At 42.6% G+C, this 22,636-nt stretch overlaps 1 protein-coding gene across 1 annotated transcript in view; it reads right to left on the bottom strand.

Annotated features, from left to right (window-relative positions):
• The window catches only part of Dnah9 (dynein axonemal heavy chain 9), a 306,051-nt gene that overhangs the window by 122,610 nt on the left and 160,805 nt on the right, over positions 1–22,636 (bottom strand). Inside the window, exons 35-41 of the mRNA XM_090349542.1 lie at positions 22,404–22,551; positions 19,332–19,506; positions 13,915–14,088; positions 13,348–13,555; positions 3,023–3,188; positions 1,065–1,167; positions 175–414 (exon numbers count right to left, since the gene is read on the bottom strand). Of these exons, the coding sequence (XP_090205668.1) occupies positions 175–414; positions 1,065–1,167; positions 3,023–3,188; positions 13,348–13,555; positions 13,915–14,088; positions 19,332–19,506; positions 22,404–22,551 (1,214 nt within the window). The remainder of the gene's footprint in view (positions 1–174; positions 415–1,064; positions 1,168–3,022; positions 3,189–13,347; positions 13,556–13,914; positions 14,089–19,331; positions 19,507–22,403; positions 22,552–22,636) is intronic.

Genomic DNA, 22,636 nt, shown 5'->3' with positions numbered 1-22,636 from the left:
AAAAGGGTAACTAGAAACTCTCCAAATGTTTGAAAACAAATGAGTATACAGTGAGTCAGAAAAAATATTCATCGTGGGACTTAAAACACAGTATGAACTGAGGATCATATATAGAGCACCTGCTAGTTTAACTAGCGCTAACCTTCTAGTGTGCCGTGGTGGAGAAGAACTCACCTGGAAGATGTTTGCGAAGTCTCTGAGGTTGAAGATGTAGTGGAATTTGGTAGCCGTAGGCAGGAAGGTGGCCGCAATTCTCTGGTGGAAGGTAAGGGCCAGATTGATCAGTGCGGGGATGGATTTCTGCACGGAGGCTGGGAAGTTCCCGAGCTTCAGGTGCTGTGTCAGGATGGTGCTATAGATGGAGGAGAGGGCATCGACTCCCGGGAAGGAGAGGACAAACACGCTGAAGTGACGCTGCATGGGAAGACAGAGGTGTGAGGAGTGTGTGTGTGTGTGTGTGTGTGTGTGTGTGTGTGTGAGAGAGAGAGAGAGAGAGAGAGAGAGAGAGAGAGAGAGAGAGAGACAGAGACAGAGACAGAGAGACAGAGAGACAGAGAGACAGAGACAGAGAGACAGACAGAGAGAGACACAAAGACAATGAATATCATCTTTTCCAATTTTGGATACAATAATGGAGAATTCTCCCAAGGGTTTTGGTCCCATTTTTCATGCTTAACACACATTAAAATGATTGAGGGAAGGAATGGTATTGGATCTTTGGTTGCAGATGGCTACACGAGATAGGGTAGTAGGTAGGGAGTGAGTCTGAGCCCAAATCTGAACTTCATACTCTATCTCCATACACCCTGGGAAACCATCTTACCCCCCCCCCCAAGTCCCCTCAATCTGAAGAATAACAGAATTGAATCTGCCAAATTCTATGACCCCCTACTAGGTCCACAAAGCCTGGTGACAATGGCTCCATTTTCTCCTAGAATGGCAGATCCGCATTCTGTCGAGTTTACCGTTTTGACAGCTGGACACGGAAAAGCAAACTGTCACTTACAATTAAGTTGCCATCCACTCTGATAAGCTATCACCTTTACAGTTCGCCCCCTCCATACCTGAAGCCGTGGGTTGATGGTGAAGCTGCCTGCAGTGGGGTTCATACAGGAGATGTACTGTACATTCGTGATCTCCTTCAGGATCAGTTTGTTCCTGTCATACCTAAAGTGGTAAAAATCTCCAGTGAGTCAGTCATGGTGGTACATACCTTTAATCATAGCACTTTAAGCACAAAGCTGAGGCAGGAGGAATTTGTGTTGCAGGCCAGCGCAGACCATAAGCAAGTATCTGTCTCAAAAGAGAGAAGAGAAGAGGGGAGAAGAAGAAAAGTAAAGACAAAGATATTTCCAGTGAGAGTTGTGCGAGGTCTCAAGCAGGCGAGGGCCTCTTCAGGGTCAGATAGAATGGACAAGTAGGGGATACAGATGTGGAAGCATGGGTTGAGTTGCCCCTGGGCTTCTCTAAGAAATTAAATCCATCAGCAGCTGGGTAGAGCTGGAAGTCTGAGGAGAAAGGAGAAGGTATAAAATGAACATTTCTCAGAAAGCAATATGATAAAATTTCCAGGAATGTTTTGCTTCTTGCTTTAAATTTGGTGACCAGGAAATTTAAAGTAAAACTAATAGGAAAGGGGTCTCATCCATCAAAATGCATTGTACTCTGAAGCCAACATGTTGAACTAAAAACCTCTCTGCATGACTACTGAAAAATAATAATGAAATAATAAAACCAACTAGAACTAGTGAGTTTGACCATGGTCTTCAGTATAGTTCAGAGACCTGTATACTGCTGTAAAGATTGAAGGTGGCTGAACAGGATAAGGCAGGCATTGCAAGAAGACTTGAATAAGGAGTGAGAGGCAACTCTAGTTAGCACTATAATTCTTGACTCAAACCACTAACTTACAATTTTCTGGCTTGTACAGATACTTACCATATAAACTATATGATGAAGAGAGACTATCTGAAGAGGCTGAGGATCCACACAGGTCTGTGGATAACGTCTTCGGTGTATCACCAAATTTCATTCCATGCTATATATATATATATATATATAGTGTGTGTGTGTGTGTGTGTGTGTGTGTGTGTGTGTGTGTGTGTGTGGTGGTCCCTGAGCCTTTGTGTTCAAGGCTAGTATTCCACTGCTTCAGCCACAGCTCTGCTTCCAGATTTTTTTGGTAGTGAATTGGAGTTGCGTGAACTTTTCTGACGGGACTGTCTTTGAACTGTGATTCTCAGATATTTAAAACTTTGTGTGTGCCTTGGTTGTTCTGGAATTTGAACTCAGTGCCTGAACACTGTCCTCGAGTTTCTTTGAGTAACAGCTCCACTTTTGGACTTGGAGATGAGTCTCACAAACTTCACTACCTGGTCTGACTTCCAACCATGATCCTCAGATCTCAACCTCCTGAGCAGCTAGGATTATAGGTGTGAGTCAGCTACAGATGTTTAACATTTTTTAGTTGCACTGATAGGTGTCAAGGTTCTCTTTTCTAGCCTCCTCTTTTAATACACACACATACACACACACACACACACACACACACACACACACCCTTCTCAGTCTCCAGCAGTGCATTTCTTTTCTTAGATGGGAGCTCAGTGCCACTGCTGGGCTGTCTGCATTTATCTTAGACTCTGGGCCTGAGTGAGCACTCCAGGAACTGGGGGAGGAGTATGGTTTACCCAGTGATTCCCACCTGGTAATCCAGCTAAGCATAGATTTACTATTTTAGCAGCAGAGCCAGTGGACTCTTGCTTTGTTTGCTTTGGTATCAAGACCCTCCCTCCCTCCCTCCCTCCCTTCCTTTATTCCTTCCTCCTTCCCTTCCTCTCTCTCTCCCTCCCTCCCTCCTTCCCTTCTGTCCTTCCTCCCTCCTTTCCTACTGCCTCCCTCCCTCTTTATTTGAGAAAGGCTCTCATTATGCAGCCAAGGCTGGCCTCCAACTCACAAGTCTGCTGTCTCCACCTCCTGAGTGCTGGGATTATGAGGCGCTTGACTGTCCATGGGCTCTTACCAGTGGCCATAGTCTAGATGTTGCCTGAGGACGGTGTGGGGTTGCACAGTCCCATAGGCATCCACCTCGGGCATGTTCATGTCATCAATGAAGTAGATGAGCCTCTTGTTGCCTGGCGGGCCATAATTTCTGCCAGCCTTCTTTTCTAGAGGTTTCTCCAGGACAGCTGAGGAGAGACGCAATTGTTGAGGGAAGGAGGCCAATAATGAGACGGCATAATCTGGAGGATAAACTGGTTTACTCACACGTGTGCACGCATATTCCACTAGACTGCAAGGTGATTCATAGGAAATACCAGGCAAGAACCATGGCAGTGTACTAGGCACTGAACATCTTACTGCAGGTGATATGCTAAGTTTGGGCAAACATGTATCACCTCATTTAATTCGGTTGACTTCAAAATCAGTACAATCCCATTTCATCCATGAGGAAACTGAGGCTCAGAACTGAGTAATGCTACCAGAGATGCAGCCCAGAGCAGCTAAATCTCAAAGCCCAGGCTCCAGCCGTCAGACCTGTGCTTCCTAGCTAGAAACTGAAGGACAACCAGCACACTGTCTCTAGGAAACCTACAGAGAGCTAGATCCTTGGTATTTCTTTCCTTTCAGCCTAAGCAAAGTGGCAGGAGAGTTCCAAGCTCCCATTCCAAGGTTGATGAAGACATCTTCCCCGCCCTGAGCATCTAACACAGGCTCGCTGGATTAGTTTGCAACTAGTCTGCAGAGTGTTTAACTCATAGCATTTCCTATGATATAGTGAGTAGACACAGAAGCATGAGAAAATTTCCCCAATGCTTCCAGAGTCATAAGCCAGCTCCCTATGCTGCCTTTCATCTTCTGAGCCCTGAGCAGAGGCTCCCAGGGTCTTTCTGGAGACAAGAACAGAGACTTACCTCTGGACTCATTCCTTCAATTACTAAGCCAAGGGAAGGAATGAGACAGTACTGTTTCTAGCCTGATGGGACTTGTTTAGAACAAACTCAAGGAATAGAGGAGAGAGATGTTTTTTCTTCAGTAAAGCAATTAAATATTTATGGATTGCAAGAACCAACACTTTTTTTTTATATTACAGCTGGGAGCTCTATGAACCATCTGATTTCTTCTCTTGAAAAACAAGTTTGTAAACAAGGAGCAAGTGTCAGTAGATGTAGGAAGGTGACAGATAGAAAGACAAGTTCCTTCAAGAAGCTTGAATATTCTAATTTCCTGGTCCTGAGTTAAATTAAGTGTTTCAAATATGAATTAAATTTAAATTTAATTAGCATCCAATTAACATACACTATCAACCAATTAATCACCCAACACCTTCATTTCCCCCTCATAAAGATATAACAACTATATATGAGATCTGTCAAAATGAAATATAATTAATGGGCTGCCAAGGACATGGCTTTGAGAACAGCCCCGTGAATAGGAAATTCTCTCCTTAGGAATATTTGTTCTCCTTTTCCCAAGGCACCGATTTTCAAATCAGTGCCTGGCATTAAGCAGATCTTGTCATTTGGGTTGATGACACTCTTTATGTGTCTGTGGGACTGTGGAGAGGAGGATAGCGTTTAGCAGACAGTGACCTTGGAGTGAGCTAGATTGTCTCAAATGGATGGTAGGAAGCTCTCCAAAGAAAGATGAGAAAGGCAGACGCAGTTCTGAGCCCCTCACTGCTGAGCTTTGTTCCAAGTCACGCTAGGCAATGGATGAGATGACATGGAGTAGTTCTAGTTCCCCAGTAGGTGGGCAGGATCCGAGGAATAGGGGTTTCATAAGTGAGAAAAGATGTCTATGCTGAAAGTGCAAGTGACACCTCAGGAAGTAGGAGCTTCTGATGACCGTGGACCGGTCTAGAGACAAGAGTCCATTCCTGGCTCCACAGCTCACTTATCCATTCTTCTCAATTTCACCTTAAGATGTGCATGGAGAGATGAGGTCAGGGTGAAGAAGTGAGTGGGTAGGGGAGGCATTGCCTCCAGTTCCACCAGGTCATGCTGCTCCCCAGGTTCTCAGGCATAAATTGACCATGTATACACATATATGTGCATATATACACACATATATGTGTATGCACACATATGTACATATGGACATGCCAACATATGTGTACATACACATACATATTATGTATATACATATATACATATATAATCACCTTGTCAATAACATTCAAATTAAAAATAAATCCATGAAGTAAAAACAACAACAAAAGAATCTTACTGAGTTATCTGCCTGGGCTGGCTTCCTATGGGCACCTGGCTGGCCACCTTATATTGGAAGAGTAATTTCCAGATTTACCTAATCTCATTCTATCAACTCTGTGGCTGTCATCCTTGTCTGTGGGCTCTCTTTCAGTCACTCTAGCATCCTCTCCAAGAATGTACCCATTTTCCTGGTAGACTTTTTTCATTATAGCCTGGAAACAGCAGGCTTCTCCCCTTGTGCAGTATTAGTCACATATCCTAGTTTCCCGCCTCGGGTCTCCATGGCATTCCATTTTATGTTAGGTACTCATTCTGAGTATGTCTGCACTTAATCCTGCATCTCTGCCTTCCTCTCCCATCATCCCCCACTTGACTTTAGTCATCTTTCTGCTTATACATCATCATTTGCAGCCCCAGGGCCTTTTCGCTGGCAGCTTCCCCTCCCTGGTATCTTTTGCCAAATGCTAGCAGCAATTGCTTTCTTTACTCAAAAATTACTTTTTTTTCTCCTTAGTAAGGTCTTTTGGGACTCTTATCTAAAATTGAATTCCCATATCTCATCCTCATCCTTTGCTTCATTTTCCTTCATAACCTCTTACAACTGCTTCATATTCTAGATGTTTCTTATTTATCTGGTTGATTATCTCATCTACCCGTCCACATTGGAATCTAAACTCCATCAGGGTATGGAGACTTTGTCTTTGTTTTCATTGTTATAACTCCAGGAACTCCACAAAGGAGAGTATTTGGGAATTTTAAAAAATGGGGTGGATGTGTATATTTTATTGTTTCATGAGTTTGGTAGAACAAACTTCATTGTCTTCAGGTGGCTTTGAAGACTTAGAGGTGAAGGTAAGTTAAAGATCTTGCACGAGTTGGAATCCAGGTTTTTTGGTAATGATTCCAATATTCTTCTCTCTCTGGGTGAGAGCCACTGCGTGGCTGCCTTGTTAGGTCATTCCTGTCGTGCTACACCCATTTCCTTCTCTAGTCTCGGAAGTCTAGAGCACCTCTTTTGTTCAGTTCTTCACATGGTTCTGCTAGGCACTCAGGCATTGTGTCACCCACACAGACCTCTGTGATACATTATCATCAATTCTTCCAAGCAGATGAATTCACTGGGGTTTAGAGAAATTAAAGGATTTATCTGGGGTGGGTTCAGGATTTGAACTCAGGTCTGCCTGCCTGTGGAATCTCTCATGTAATCCCAGATGCCAACTTAAGCTTTTTTTTTTTTGCCAGTTTTGGGGCTTGAACTCAGGGCCTGAGCATTGTCCTTGGGCTTTTCTCAAGGCTAGAGCTCTACTACAGCATCACTTCCAGCTTTTTTCTATGAATGTGGTGCTGAGGAATTAAACGCGGGTCTTCATGCATGCTAGGCATGCCTTCTACCACAAGACCAAAGTCCTGGCCCCAACAACTTAAACTTTTTAAAACATGGCTTCCTCCCATGATAAACTCTCAATATAGTTAACTCTGCCTGCATCGTGTTTTTTTCCTTTCCTGTGACAGAGATCATGAATGATCATGTCTTCTTTTGCACTCACACAATTTACATACCTGTGTGATCCATTTCCCTTCATATCATCTAAATTTGCACCTGTTAGAACTTTTCAGTTATATTTGTAAGGGATTTTGTCTCATTCTTTTATCTTTGCATGTTTATAAAGACAATGTATTTTCATTTAAGAAAGGCTAGAAATCATACATATATGCAATTTTACTGACAATTTGTCACAATTCAATCTGACAAGCAGTTAACAATACTTTCAATGCATTTTTATCATTTGAGGTTTTTATTCCTCTAGGAATCTTTCTGCATAAAATCAGAATTATAATAAATTCATTACATTATATATATATATATATAGAGAGAGAGAGGTTTGAATGTTACTTACTAAATTCTTTTTATTTATTTTATTTTATTTTACAAGACAAGGCCTTGCTAAAGAGCCCAGGTTTAGCCTTAAACTCATTATCCTCCTACTTCAGTTTCCTGAGTGCTGAGATTTTAGGCGTGTACTACCATGCCTTGTTTTATTATGATGGCTCTCATATAATATACAATAATAAATATCTTTCAAAAGTATGATTTTAATTGTTGTATATTATATTCCACAATGTTGCTGCACCAGAATGAGCTGAATGACTTATCTATTTTCTTAAAGGTGTTGTTTGAAATGCATTATACTTTTCAGGTGAGGTTATATTGGTTGGTGGTATCTCTTGTCAGGCTGGCTTTAAGTGAAAGAGTGCTGTGGATCTGTCCTCATGCCATACAAGGTTCCTTTGAAATTATGGTTGTGATTTAAGGTCTCATCCAACCTTCAGGTTTAAGGAACAGGTTTTAGAAATTGATTTTGCACACTGTGCCAGATCTTGACTCTACCCTAATTAGTGTAATTAAACACTCAAATATTTATTAAGCTAATAATTCAAGATGGAAATATTCAGCCCATTTTGACATAGAAACTATAAGCCCACGGGTACCTTAACCAAATTCCTCATCCCTTCATTTCTCTTTTCTTTTTTTTGTCAGTCATGGGATCGAACTCTGGGTCTGAGCATTGTCCCTGAGCTCTACTGCTCAGTGCTACCACCCTACCCATTGGACTGGGCACTGTTCCTGGACAAAAGATAGGTGGGCTGTGTTTTAGTTTCACAATGGAGTTCATCCAGCAGCAAAAAGGAGTAAAACAGATTTATATGTAGCAACTCATTAATTAAAATGTAAGTTTTTTTGCCACATGAAAATACAATGAGATATAGCTTTAGAAGTTTAACACATACAGAAACATTAGGTATTTTATGAGTACATGCATGTCTCAAAAGTTTAACCAAAGAATGAGACATACTGATTTTTGTCTTTAGTTTGGAAAGCAGCAGGCAGTAGGAAGAATGAGGCTGCAGAATTAGCTGTACTTACAATGCTAAGACCATGTAAAACGACAACATTCTAGCATCTGTTATGTCTGGGGAATGGTACATGGGCATCTGGTAGATTATTTTCTGTACTTTTCTGCCTGCGTGAAACATCTTATAATAAAAAAAGGAATTTACCCACTCAACTTTCTGTGTCCAGTTCCCTTTGTCAGAGATACATGATCGAAGTATATGTCCTTGGTGTTTGTGTATGCTCATGATGGGCGGGGGGGAGGGGTACCAGTACCAGGGTTTAAGAGTCTGGGCCTTGTATTCACACTTGGCTTTCTTGATCAAGGCTGGCCCTCTGCCATCTGATGTATACCTCCACTTTTTGTTGGTTAATTGGAGAGAAGCGTCTCAGGGACTTTTCTGCCTGGACCAGCTTCATACCACAAACCCCATATCTCAGCCTCCTGAGTAGCTCGGATTACAAGTGTGTATGTGAGCTACCAGTGCCCCACACCCTTGTATGCTCTTAAGTATATATTTATAAATAGGAAGTGATGTGTGTGTTGTTGTATATGACAAAATAATATATACATCATTTTATTGTTATTATGAAGGTATTGTACAGAGGTGTCATCTTTTCATAAATCAGGTACATTTCTTATTTTGGGCAATATCATTCTTTCTTCTGCTTTATATGAAAGTGTTTACAAATTTTAAAGTATCATATGAGAGTATACACATATATATATTTCTTTTAAACTAGACATAATTTAGAGCATAGTGTACAGATTTCTCTACATTTTGCTTTTTTTTTCAATCATGGACTGGAAATATTTCTAACTCCAGGATTTCCAGGACTAAATATGTTGCAACCCCTTACTTTTCATAATTCTGCTTAGGACTTCCACCAAGCGAATAAATTCAGCTGGGTCCCATCTCCACGGAGGCCACACAAGAAACACACATGAGTGCTTCTGTCTGGGTACACTAGCTGTCCTTCATCGCAAGCTGTGCCACGTGGCCTTCTGCCCTTGCTTAAACCCTTGGGATTGTCTAAGTACTAATAGCACTCACAGCACTGAGCAATGCATGGTGGGTCAGATCTGCCTCTTTGCTGAGTGACATCTAGGCAGCCATCTTTTGAGTTTCTGCATCTCCCTTTTCAGACTTCCCTCTTGGATACCAGGTTTCTGGTTCCCAGAACATTATATATTGGGAACCTCTCTTTTTCCTACCACTCTGTTCCTTCTCAAATTGAATTAGAAGCTAAATTCTCAGGAGTGTTTGGGCTGTGATGAAAACAAGGAGTAGAAGGAAGGAGGTTCCAAGTACAGGAGCCAAGGGCATGAGCTTTGCCTTAGGTGTCTGCGACACATGGGTTGGCTGCTCTGTGGAACCGGTTGCCTATCCTTTCCTTCTTGGTTCTGAATGGTTAAGGTGGCAAGAAAGGTGGATTAGCCACTTCTGCTATGCAGAGGCCATTAAAGAATCCACAAGGGGCAGAAAAAGCTGTTTTGGTGAAAGTGTAACTGTTGTGAGAACCAGTGTGCACTCTGGCTCTATTTGATGATACTTGGTGATTTTTTTGAATGTTTCTCCAGGTCTCAATGAGACAAGAGGAAAGAAAAAAAATACCTCTATATAAAAAAATGCAGCAACTCACAGGATAAATGCATAGCCTCTCCTTCAGCTTTAAATTTCTATCCTGTAAACTTTTTATTTTTACAATATAAGACCATTGGAATAGGGTTATAAGAGATCATGCCTCTAGAGTAGCTAAATAGCACTTCTAATGATAACATAATGCCAGCAGGTACTTCCTGTAGTTTCTCATCGGGATGGCAGGAAGGCCTGTTGGCTCTGAGCACAGGTTACGTGGGTTGTCAGTCAGGTCCACATACTGTGTGACCTGCAAGGCAGCTCAGGGAACTTTCCTATATCTCTGTTTCTTCCTCAACTAAATAGAAGTAATCTTAGCATAAGATTGAGCCTAAAAATATAAGATTAACTCTAAAGAAGTTAATTGTTCAAAGAGGTTTCACTGGTAGATGTATATATATATATATATATATATGTGTGTGTGTGTGTGTGTGTATACATATCGTATACACACGTGCAGAACACACACACATGCAGATATGCATACATATGCAGATTCATGCATGTGTATATATATATATATATTTAGATACGTATGTATTTGTGGGTGTAGATTCTGCATGTTTGACCTTGTATGTGTTTATATGCTTTTAGAAAAAAATTATACATTGGAAATTTGAAAAATGTCTTGCCTGGGTATAAGCAAGAGTGGGAGAGGGAAAGTCAAATTGAGAAAGGGAAGGAGGGTGAATATAGTCAAAGTACTTTATGTATATGAGTGAAAATGGAACAAGGAAACTTGCTGGATCTGGTTTGAAAAGAGAGAGATGAGAAGAAGGAGAATGATCGACAATGTGGCTCTGATTGAGACACTAGATACGTAAAATGAACCCCCCCTTAATTGGTGCTAATTGGTAGAAGGTGTCCAAGTTTAAAGCCAGATTAGTGTCAGATATACCTGATGAGTGTTGGTGTAAGTTATTATTATTGTTATTATTATTGTAGTTAACCACTTGTTCAACTCAAGAGCTGCAACTCTTTGAACAGGAAAGAAGAGCTGTAGTAGGCAGACTGAAGATTGCTCCCACTTGAACTAGCCAGACACAGGCAATCTTCTCACCACCATTGACTCCTTGGTGTCACAAAGGAAGTTTGGGACATAGTTTGGTATGAGGGCATCTAGGCGCCTCAAGTAGTAAAGATGAAACAATTTCCTAGAGTTGATCTGTGAAGCTGGGATCTTTTCCCCACCCACTCTGGTTGTTAAACAAGCCATTATTTAAAAATACAGAAGAAACATAATCAAGTAAATTATGTTAGAAGCCATGATGATAAATATTCAAGATGCATCACATCCTAATTAATTTACTACATTTTTTTTACCACTGTGCCCTTAAGTTTATTTCTATCCATCATATCTGTGAAGCACCAAGACTTTGCAGTAGTGTGCAGAAGTATAGCTCTCCTGGCTCCTGTGCTCACAGACATGGCATTGACTGACCATACTCAGACCTGCAGTGGGGGGAACTATTCATATCATAGAAATGGGCAAATTCTACACACTGAGACTTGATTTTTTTGTTACTTAAGATAATGACAGGAACCAGAAAATGGAAACAAGTTTTGGTTTTTCCTTGTTGTTTTCCTTTTCTTTTCTTTTTGTCTTATTTGTTCATTTATATGTCTTCGGCAGTGTAAGGGAGGCAAAGAAATAGAGGGATAGATGGTGAAGAAATGCAATATGCAGGTAAGAGATATTCTATCTTCAACAAGAGTGAATTTCTAATGTGAAGTTTTCAACCATGTATTTCTGTGCTCACTAACATTCCTGCAGGATTGTTGGGATGGGATCCCTTACCAGCCCAGCCATGGATGAGGCCCAGTGGTTCAAAGAGGCAAAGAATCCTCAGGCCACTGATGGGGAGTGGGCAAGAGCTTAGGCCTCCCTAGCATGTTCTAGGCAGGTAACCACTAGAAGAAGGAAAAACAATGGTTTCCATTCTAGCATTTGTTGCTGGTTGGATCCTGATCCTGGAAGAAAGAATATGGGATAGTGGGCTAGCTTTTTCTTAGAGGATCTGTGGAAACCAGAGTGTAAAAGGAGGTGGCACAACATCGTAGTGGTCAACCTGGGGTTTGTGTTGACAGGGGCCACAGGACAACTGGGTAATATGACTGAGGATGAACCAAGCTCATTTTTCACTTGAGAAACTGCATGTTTAATATTTAATACATCAGTCTGCAAACAATGCAGATACAGAATTGGTCACTTTTGTGATTTTTTTTTTATTTTGCCTACTCAATTGGGGAGGTTGGGTAGGCAGGTTTGTGTGGTCCTAACATGAATGGCAATAAGTACAAAGTAAAATGATGAAGACTTTGGTTGGAACTTCCCCTGCTTTGTCCAATATGGGAATATCTTCCCTCTGAAGACTGAAATAGCAGTTCTTTATATTCTTGTGCAATTCACAGTTTCAGCAGCTACAATTCACTGGATCTACCTGGGAGAGCTCAGGTGTAGAATCATAGACTGGGCAGAGTCATTGATGTGGGGAAGAAAGGATGTGTTTTCTTTAAAACCTGCCTCGCCCCCTCCTGTTTTGTTGGAAGATCGTCACGGATGCTTCCTCAAAAGAAAACATTTTATTTAATAGGTTGGGTATTTCTACAACAACAGAAAGGAAGGAAGGAAGGAAGAAAGGAAGGAAGGAAGGAAGGAAGGAAGGAAGGAAGGAAGGAAGGAAGGAGGGAGGGAAGGAGGGTGGGAGGGAGGGAGGGATGGAGGGAGGGACGGAGGTAAGGAAGGAAGGGGAGAGGGGTATCATGGTCTGCACGAGTAATCCTAGCTACTCAGAAGGCTAACCTTGTTAGGAAAATCTGTGACACTTGTATCTCCAATTAACCACTAGAAAATCGGAAGTAGCACTGTGGCTCAAAGTTGTAGAGTGCTAGTTTTGAGCAAAAAATGTTCAGGGACAGCACCTAGGCCCTGCGTTCAAGCCCCAAAACTGACAAAAGGAAAGAAAGAAAGAAAGAAAGAAAGAAAGAAAGAAAGAAAGAAAGAAAGAAAGAAAGAAGGAGGAAGGAAGAAGGAAGGAAGGAAAGAAAGAAAGAGAAAAAGAAAGAGGAGAACCTGCTATAAGAGAGGGATAAGGAGGAGTGAATGGCAAAGGGAATGTACTACCATGAGCTTCTAATCCCATAGCCCTACCAGGAAGGCCAGTTTCCACTCATGACTAGTGTGCATCCACTCATGGAAGGGATGGGAGTTCAGATGGTGGGAGTTATCAGACAGCTTTGCCCTTGGTGATGACCTTGGGCAGTCATCTTCCTACCTGAGCCTCTGTTTTCCCCTCTATAGAATATGAGGGTTGTTGCCTAATGTCTGCATGTCTATGAAAAGCTCTTGATGACATTCAGCTCTCTGCCTTCAAGCTGTTGCGTTGCTTTGAGGAATAGAATAGTTCAGGCAGAAGTGAGAGAGAAAGGGCAGGAAAGGGGTGGGTGCTAGGGAGGTGACACAGAGGAAAGAGGAAGAAGGTGAGAATGGGGAACTTGCTGGGACTGGCAGGAGATGCAGCCACACAGGAATCACATGGTCCATCCGGGTTCTGCATCTGGTCACGCAGGTGGTCTAGTCATGGCACTCCAGGCCCCTTACCTTGCAGCATGGCTGACGTGGTGTAGTAGTTGAAAGGCACATTTTTCACCATGTATTCCTCAGGGTCAAGGCTGGCCAGTTTCGCTTCCACCAGGACTGACTTGCCTGTGCCTGCAGGTCCCACTAGCATGATGGGCCGCCGCCGCTCCATCAGCCTCTCCAGGAAGTAGCACACTCGGATAGTTTCACTTGTGTGCACCAAGCAGGCCTGCATTGAGGTCATGTTAAGCATGGTGGGAAACAACAGTGCATCTCCCAACATTCTGGAACATTCCAGAAGAGAGGGTTCTATGTCAATGCAGCTCACTAAATAGGTGTAAGGGTCAGCAGAGAACATCCCGTAATCCTCTATCACCGTCATCTCCCTCCCTGTGGCCTGGCCGATGTATTACAGAATCTTTAGGCTTCACCATCCATCAACCCCCTTATGTCCCTAGGATACTAGTTGAGTCTGCTTCCTGTCCTTTAGAAGCACCGGTGATTTCATTACACCTGTGATTTGTAAAGACAAGTAGCTACAGGTTCCTCTAGGGGGCGTCACCACTGAGGGTTGCAAAGGCCACTCACCTGCAATGGCATTTCAGGATCAAATTCAAACTGAGGGATAAGCTTGGACCAAGGTTCAAATTTCTTGGTCTCTGGGTCTATGTAGTAGTCAAACACTGTTCCCTGGGAAGGGAACTTGACTGTTTTGAACTCGGTCAGCCACCATTTGCTGAACTCTGCCTGGTAGTCCACAAGCTGTAAAAATAAAGCAGATCATGGAACAAAGTCTTATAGTAGTCAAGAAGCCCAGACACAAGTCCCAGCATGGACAGAAGGTCAGGGGGAGGCAATGAAGAGTTCCTGCTAATGAAGGTCAGCTGGATGGAGCATCTGCTCCAGAGGAGAATGGTTATGCAAGGATCAGACACAGCTCTCCAGAGCAGCTACTCTTGAGTAGCTGCAGCTTGGAAGCATGACTAAGGTAGATGGATATGCAGCCTCAGAATTCATGGGCTGGAGACTTCAGCCCGAAATGTGAAAGATATTTGGAGATATTGGAGGGACAGTGGAGTAGAGGATGAAGTTTAGGAAAGATAGAGACTTGTATTAGCAGCTCTGTAAGAAAATGAAGAGAGCCATGAATTAGATTGCTTGTTCTATTTCATCATGAGATGCATGCCCTCTGCCATGATAGGATAGAGGAGTAGAATTCCAGGTGCCAGCACAAGGCCTGGCTAAGTTGCAGCCTCTAGAACTATGCTCACAGATTCAGTTGTAAGATTATAAGGTATAACTCTTCTTTATAGGTCATCTAATGTCTGGCATTCAAGTAGAGTAATAGAAAAGCAGACTACAGAGCATGTTCAAGCACCCTTACTTGCGCACATAGCTGATTTCCTGGTACTGGCATAGGTGATTGTCCTTGCCACACAGAGATTTGGGGAAGGAGAGATGTGAGACAAGAAGTGTGTGGGAAGGTTAAGTATGGAGCAAGAACTCTTGAAGTAGACTGGCTCCTTTGCTCCTGGACACTTGAGTGGCAGAACGGAATTTGAAAGTGAATGTTGACCCCAGGGGACACCTGCACGTGGGGAACGGAAGCTCAGAAGGGATTCAGATATGTCACCATGGGTCCATCCCCTCTTCCTGTGCCTCAGTGTCACCTACAAGACGAGGGTCCTAGAAAAGATTTTGAAGATTCCTTGAGAGCTATACTTCTAAAATCTAGGCTCACATTAAGAGACAGTGGTATCCTTTTCTTTCTGTCACAAAGAAGTTATACACGTGTATAATTCACATGCTGTCATGCATGCTAGTAATGCGTAACGGTGAAACAACTTGTACGCTCCAACTATTTTGTCATGTCCAACTTGAAACATGCGTGCGCGCACGCACACACACACACACACACAGAATCACTTACAATATATCTATCCGCTGCTACTGGCAACTGTGGAAGAGAATGAAGCTGCCCTTTGAACACACAGACATGAAAACCAACAGACTGGACAGTGGTGGCTCACACCTGTAATCTATCCTAGGACACTGAGATCTGAATATTAAAGTCTGAAGTGAATACAGGCAGAAAAGTCTGAGTAAAATCTCGTGGATTATATTTTCTAATTTGACTTTTATTCTGAATAAATTACATTAAGTAGTTGTACAAAGGAGTTGCAATTCAATAAATTAGTTGATGAATACAGTATGTTTTTTGTGGGGGTTTAAATTTTATTGTTGGGGTAATGTATAGAGCAGATTTTTAACTTTGTATGAAAACGAGAGTTTAGATTTAAGGCTTTAAGATGATGCTACCTCTTGAAAGAATTAAGTTCTCCTCATGAGGACTCCACTGGATCAGTCTGGTCATTTCTCAACTAATCTGGCACTGGATCTCACTTCTACTCTAATGGGATACTGTAAAGACTAGGTTATTCCTGCCAATTACTAACACATATCTGGAACCTGTTCTCAGCAATGAACTTTAATGAATAACCCCAAACCCACGGCCTCTAGATTCAGATAATTTTCTGTTCCCACTCTGTCCTCTAAAGTAGATGATGCAGCCACATTATTGGTGTTTAGAGACTAGGACTCAATTTCACCCTTCTAGTTGTGTGTGTGTATGGGGGGGGGGGTCCTGAGTGTAGGAGGGCCTAGGTACTGTTCTTTAGCTATTTTTGCTGAAGGTTAGCATTCTACCACTTGAGCCAAAGCTCTATTTCTGGCTTTTTGAGAGTTAGTTAGGGATAAATATCTCACCAACTTTTCTTCCTGGTCTGGCTTGGAATTGTGATCATCAGCTCTCAGCCTCCTGAGTAGCTGCGATTACAGAAATGAAGCACTGGTTCCCGGCTTGATCACCCCATTTGATCATTGCAAAACTCTAAATTAGGGGCTGGGAGTTTGGCCTAGTGGTAGAGTACTTGCCTAGCATGCATGCAGACCTAGGTTCAATTCCTCAGTACCACATTCGTAGAAAAAGTCGGAAGTGGTGCTGTGGCTCAAGTGATAGAGCTCTAGCCCCAGGACTAGCACCACCATCACCAACTCTGAATTATTATGGCTAGTTAAAATGATCTCTGTTTTATGCACAAAAAGACATGATTTGTGAGTTCTCAGTTCGCCAAAGTGGGTGTTCTCTCTCCCCTGTACTTCTGGGGTATCACTTTTACTGCAATGGCTGCAAACTATTCAGCAAGGATCATGGGGGTTTTTGTCTTGTTATTTAATTGAACCTTCTATTCAGGCACAGGCTCTGTTTTGTATTTGTGCATCACAATTCTTTTTAAAATTATAAATACCTTTGTTGCTCCTGATGCAAGTATTTTGGCCAGATTTCTACTTTCCAATTTACAGCATTATTTTTGGTGTTTTGTTTTAAGGCAGGTTGTACAGTGCACCCTGGATACTCCCTGCTGCTAAAAGCTTTCTTCAGTGTTCTCTCCCTGTGGGTCAGCACAGTGGCTACAGCTCCAATTGCTTCCTAGCCCAGGATGCCTGGAGAGATGCTTTTATCCTCACCTTTTAAAAAAAGTAGCATGGATTTACATTTCCCTATATAGAGATAGAAAAATTGACCAAGTGTCTTCTTCCAGATACCCCACTGCCTGTTGGTGTCAATATGGAAGAGGAGCCCAGTCGTTGCTGTCTGACATCTCAGCAGTAGAAAAGGTTAGAGATCACATTTGATGGAAAGCAAAATAATCTATGCATTCAGGATCTCTGTGCTTTACAGCCAAATCTCATCCATCTTGCTGGAATCTATGCCTCCAACAAGAAATGCAAAACTGTCAGAGAAGCTGTCCAGATGATCTCCAAAGACTGCACAGTCCACAGCTCACTCTCTCAGATGTCAGATTCCTGGTTTGTACATCTTCCTGCCCTCAGACCTTTTCCTTTCTGTCCTTGGGGCATCTGGCTCCAGGGGGAATAGGGTAGGGGAGCTGGGGTAGAAGGCCCTCTTTCTGAAAACCTGTGAGAGCTGAGCAACATGGGATGGATGTTAGAATCTGAGTCTGGGAAAATAGAAACGAGCTCATTGTTTATTCTTTTGGCCCAGTTTCCTTTCTTTTTGGATTCCTCAAGCATGTCTTTACCATACAAAGCTGGAAGTTTTTAATTTTTCTTTGAGTGAACTCCACAGTCAATCTAGACCTGAGAGAGTAAGTTATAACTCTAGTAACTACAGTTTAGGCCAATCCCCTGATGTGATATAGTCACCAATGTTTTCTATAAAGCTGAACATTTACTTTAGGATATTAATAAGGAATAATTTGCTGAGATCATTGTCTGCATCTGAGCTGGGTGTATAGAACAACACATTCATTTACTGCTAACCAAGGCCTAGGAGCTGGGAACCACTCTTATCACCTTCAGACACATGAGGAGAGAGGCTAAGTTTCTAGTTCATTCTCCTAGGGAACTGTGGAGTTTTTAGCCACTAACATACAAAATGATGCCCGTATTTAGTGTACACACCTTGACAAACATGGAGTCAGGTCTACATCTGTGAAACCATCACCTAATGTATGTACAGAGTTATCTATCATCTCCAAATTTCTTCTCACAGTGCGCGCGCGCGCGCGCGCGCGCGCGTGTGTGTGTGTGTGTGTGTGTGTGTGTGTGTGTGTGTGTGTGTGTGTGTTGGCATTGGGGCTTGAATTCAGGGCCATGTACTCTTGGCTTTTTTTTTCCACTCAAAGCTGGTGTTCTACCACTTGAGCCACAGTTTCACTTCTGGCTTTTTGAAGGTTCATTGGAGATAAGTCTTACAGACTTCGCCAAGACTATCTTTGAACTTCAATGCTCAAATCTCAGCTTCCTGAGAAACTAGAATTACAGAAGTGAACCACCAGCACCCAGCTTTTCTCCCATCTTTCTTATTTATCATGTTATTGCTATTGTTGTTTGTGACAGCATATTGAACATTCAATCTGTCTTCTTAGTTTCTTTAAAAAAAGTAAATTCTTCCATCTGTGATCAATGGATAAAAACCAAAGGACATTATGCTAAGTGAATTAAGCCAGACACTGAAGGTCAAATACTGTGTGGGGCCACATACATATAGAAGGGGTGGAATCATGACAACCAGAGATTAGCGGGAGAAGAAAGGGGAAGTGCTGGTGAAAGGGTCCACAATTTTAATGACAAAAGATGAGAAAATCCAAGATGACTAAATCTTCTGTATGGGATAATTCTTATAGCTCACAATACTTAATTGCACACTTAAATATTTGCAGATAGAATCCATGTTCTTTATCATTGTATGAAAATTCTTGACAGCTAGTCAGGTGTAAGAGATTAATTTGCATAATATTGAAAATGTCTTTTATTTCTAAGTAAAGAAAAGGGTGCAAATAGAGGAAGGATGGGGTTAGGGGGATAGAATATCAAGACATTCAAAGTCAACAGTGCGAGATTAATATTGCTTGGTTTTCTACTCTTAGTTGTCAATTAATATTTGGCCTAAACTCCTCTGAGTTTCAGGGTTAACTTTAGACTGGTGCAGAGCAGTATATCCTGCTCAGAGATTTAGAGAAGGCTGGAGCCATCCCTTCCACTGAAGCTTCTACGGTATAGCATCTTTCCTCCTCTCAATTAGACACACATCACCCTCTCAGATAGTGCTCACACACTAGTAGCTGTTCAGATTCCAACTGTACAACTTTCCATATAAGCAGATACATTTATTAGCTCAAAGGGTCAGACGCCAAACACACCAGATCTGTCTCTCTCACCTTGCACAGGGACTAATGCCCTTGACAGAGAGGTGAGCAGATAATCAAAGGAGCTGATGTTTTCAAAATATATTCTGTCTTCCAATTTTTTGTTGGAGTTTCACTTGTTTTTCTTCTGATTCTGGGTCCTGTCCCTGGGCGTTCAGATCTCAGTCTCCCAATTAGCTAAGATTATAGGCATGAGCTAGGGGTGCCCGGCTGAGGTTCACTTTTTGCTGCTGTAGGTTTCAACGTGGTGGTAACTCCAGCACACCTCCTTACCTGGTCTTGGACCATTGCTCCACCAAAAGCCCAGATGGTAGCAAATACAAAATAAAGCTCGTAGGTTTCCTTGGGACAGTCTGCAGGGATGTCCTCTTTGGTTAGGAGACACTCGAGAAGGTGGCACACCATCTGAACCATACTCTGCTCTGGAACTGGGATAATCTTCTTAAATCTGCAACGTAAGATCAGGACTTGCCCTAGGACACTGAGAAAACCCCGCCCTGGAGGCCTCAATGGGACAGCCATGGAAGCCCTTTGGTTTTAGAAGTCTCATGGCTTGTCACATTTTGGAGACTACTGAGAATCAGGGTGCTACCTAAGCCTTTGTTCTCATCAGCAAATTTTGGGTCAGCTCCCATTTTAGGGGAGTGAGGACACACAGCCCTCTTAAGAAGGTTCCTAGATTTCCTTCCCTTTGCCCGTTCCCTCCCCACCTCCTTTCTTCCCTTCTCTTTACGTGGCACCTGCTCTTAGTCCTTAGGAGAAAGTAGGGTGCTGCAACAAAACTTTTTTCATTCATAATTTTAATACTCAAAAAGCACCTTAAAAAGAAATTTGGGAGCAATTCTGTTCTGGAGATTGTTTTTTTTTCTCCCTCTTTATCTTAGAGGTTTCCTTCCAATTAAGTTAGACTGAAAATGTGTTTCAGTGGGGCCAGAGTTTTATCTGGGCAGCATAGAAGATGGAGACAGATGGCGATTTTACATAATCATGAGTTGAATGGAAATTCCTAGGTGAAAATAGACCTCTGTGAGTTTTCCTTGGCCCAGGCTTTGTATTTTTAAGCTTATCCTTAGAGGTCTTAATTAGGAGATCTTCAAGATGTACCAAAGACATTCTATGCCTTGGGAACCAGGTACACACACACAAACACACACACACACACACACACACACACACACACACACACACACACACACACACACAATGTACTCCCATATAGCTATGCACAACCCACACCATCACATGCAGGGTCCACTGAACAATACTATCTCCTTATAACTCACTTTAGCAGTTTTGGGCCTTAGCATTGTCCAGTACTTGCTCTCTCCAGGGTGTCATGTTCATGCTTGTTTTTAATCTAATTGCTGTCCTTACACCCATATTAGGATGTAGGTCTAACAGTCTAGAATTTTTTTCATATTTTTTTTGTAATTAATAGAAGGGTTACATGATATTTGCCAGATAGAAGGTGCCTTAATTCACATACATTGATACCCTTTCAGAAGTTTTTTTTTTTTTATGAGTCACAGGAAAGCTGCATCCTGAGTGTGCCTTCCTTCACTCTCGGTTCATGCATGTTTGGAATAGAATGATAAAATACAATCATCACAGGCTCCACATTGAATGAGGTACCAATACAAGAGGCGCCAGTTGCTCATAGATTCCAAAATGAGACTCTGGACAGCCTAGCTGAGATTTTGCAACCCTGAGCCCTTCACTCTTTCAGTATCCCAGATCAAAACAAACAAACAACTAAAAGAGATGCTGGAGGAACTGGAAATAATGTTACAGGATTTGAGGAAGCACTTTGGTTTTCAGTGAATCTATACTACCCCACCCTAGGAAGGCAGGGTTTTGTCCCTGATAACAAGGCCAGGGTAAGGCCTTCTACAGGACTCCTCTGAGCTGGTAAAGGATTCATGCCCAGGAGAACCTGCAAGGAGCCTTGTGATCTCATTGTGAAGTGCAGAGAGGCTTCTTGCTGGAGTGGCCTGAATCCTAATCTGTCAAAGCAAAGGGGGAGGTGAATGTGTCTCTTGGAATCCACATGTGAGCTTGCATATAGGGAGGGGTATGTGGGATGCTAGCTAAGGGGCCCCTGGAGGAGTGAGGCATAAAGAGTGTGAGGAGAAGCTCATGGCTGGCTGAAGGAGACACATGTACTTTCTTCATGGCAGGCAGATGGAGATCTTTAGTGATGGGGAGGGCTCCAAAGAATGCCCAGATTCTCCAAAAGGAAGTCAGATATTGCTGTAGTTACAGCAACTGAGGCTGTGCAGGTCCGTCCCGGGCAGGCCTCTTTTCCCTTTCCTCTCTTCTCTCTATCCCCTTTGGATCCTGAAGGGTTAGAAACTATAACTGCTGAGAAGAGTAGGGCTTCCCTTTTCCACTCAAGTCCAAGACACAGGGGTAGAAACTGTAAATGAAGTGTTTCACTGGACTGGTTGTGTGTGTGTGTGTGTGTGTGTGTGTGTGTGTGTGTGTGTGTGTGTGTGTCCATCTTGGGACTTGAATTCAGTGCCTATGCTCTGTCTCTGAGCTTTTTTGCTTAAGGCTAGTGCTCTACCACCTATCCTGGGGCTTGAACTCAGTGCCTAGGTTCTGTCTCTGAGCTTTTTTGCTTAAGGCTAGTGCTCTACCACTTGAATCATAGCTCCATTTCAGGCTTTTTGGTAGTTAATTGGAGGTAAGAGTCTCAGTATGCTTTCTTCCCCAGGCTGGCTTTGAATTGTGATCCTCAGATCTTAGCTTCCCGAGTTGCTAGGATTACAGGCATGAGCCAACAGTCCTGGCTTGCCGCTTTTACTTTTTGGAGACAAAAAAGTGATATTATAGAGCAAAAAGCAGAGCATAATAGAGAACTAATAAGTTTCTACAGGCAGAACTAGTCAAGTGACACATTCTCCTTAAGCCCATGCTATCTGGACTGTGATCACACAGGAACAAGCCATATGTCTCTGACAGGTGTCAGTCATCTTCATCTCTGGACCTGTTGGCCTGGCCTGTGAATCATTTGTGGGAAGGCCAGCTGCTAGCCATGAATATTGGAAGAATCTGACCCAGGGTTGTCATCTGACATTCCTACTGGTTGTCTCCTTCTGCTGTATCCATGTGATATTTGTGAAGGGCACTTTAAATCTGCCTGCTTTTCATTCATTTCTCTTCCTGCTTGAACTGCCAATAGGCATCCTATGGCTGTTCTAATGTGTGCTCCCCTTGCCATCTGTTGTGCCTGGAGGATTCTGACTTTGGGGACAGGACAGAACATCAGTGGGACATCAGATGCAAGCCAACACGTCCATCACTGCTGCATTAATTTGCTCCTGCTTTTGTTGTTCGGCCTACCTGGTTCTGAGTGTGTCCAGGCAAGTTGGAAAGTACTTGTCAAACAGAATGGTTAGGTTAGCTCTCTCTGTCTGAAGTTCCCTCTGGTCAATCCAGCTGCTCACGGGGGGGTTCCATCCGAGGTCTGCTGCGTTGATGTACAGGATCCCTGGGGGATACAGAGAACACTGTATAGTAGATATTGCACTCACACTAGATTGAAGCAGACAGAGATTGAGCCTTGTTCAGAGAAG

This window comes from Megascapheus bottae, chromosome 17 (genome assembly GCF_031878675.1).
Source record: "Megascapheus bottae isolate mThoBot1 chromosome 17, mThoBot2.hap1, whole genome shotgun sequence".
NCBI lineage: Eukaryota > Metazoa > Chordata > Mammalia > Rodentia > Geomyidae > Megascapheus > Megascapheus bottae.
This window is presented reverse-complemented; position numbering and strand designations above follow the sequence as displayed.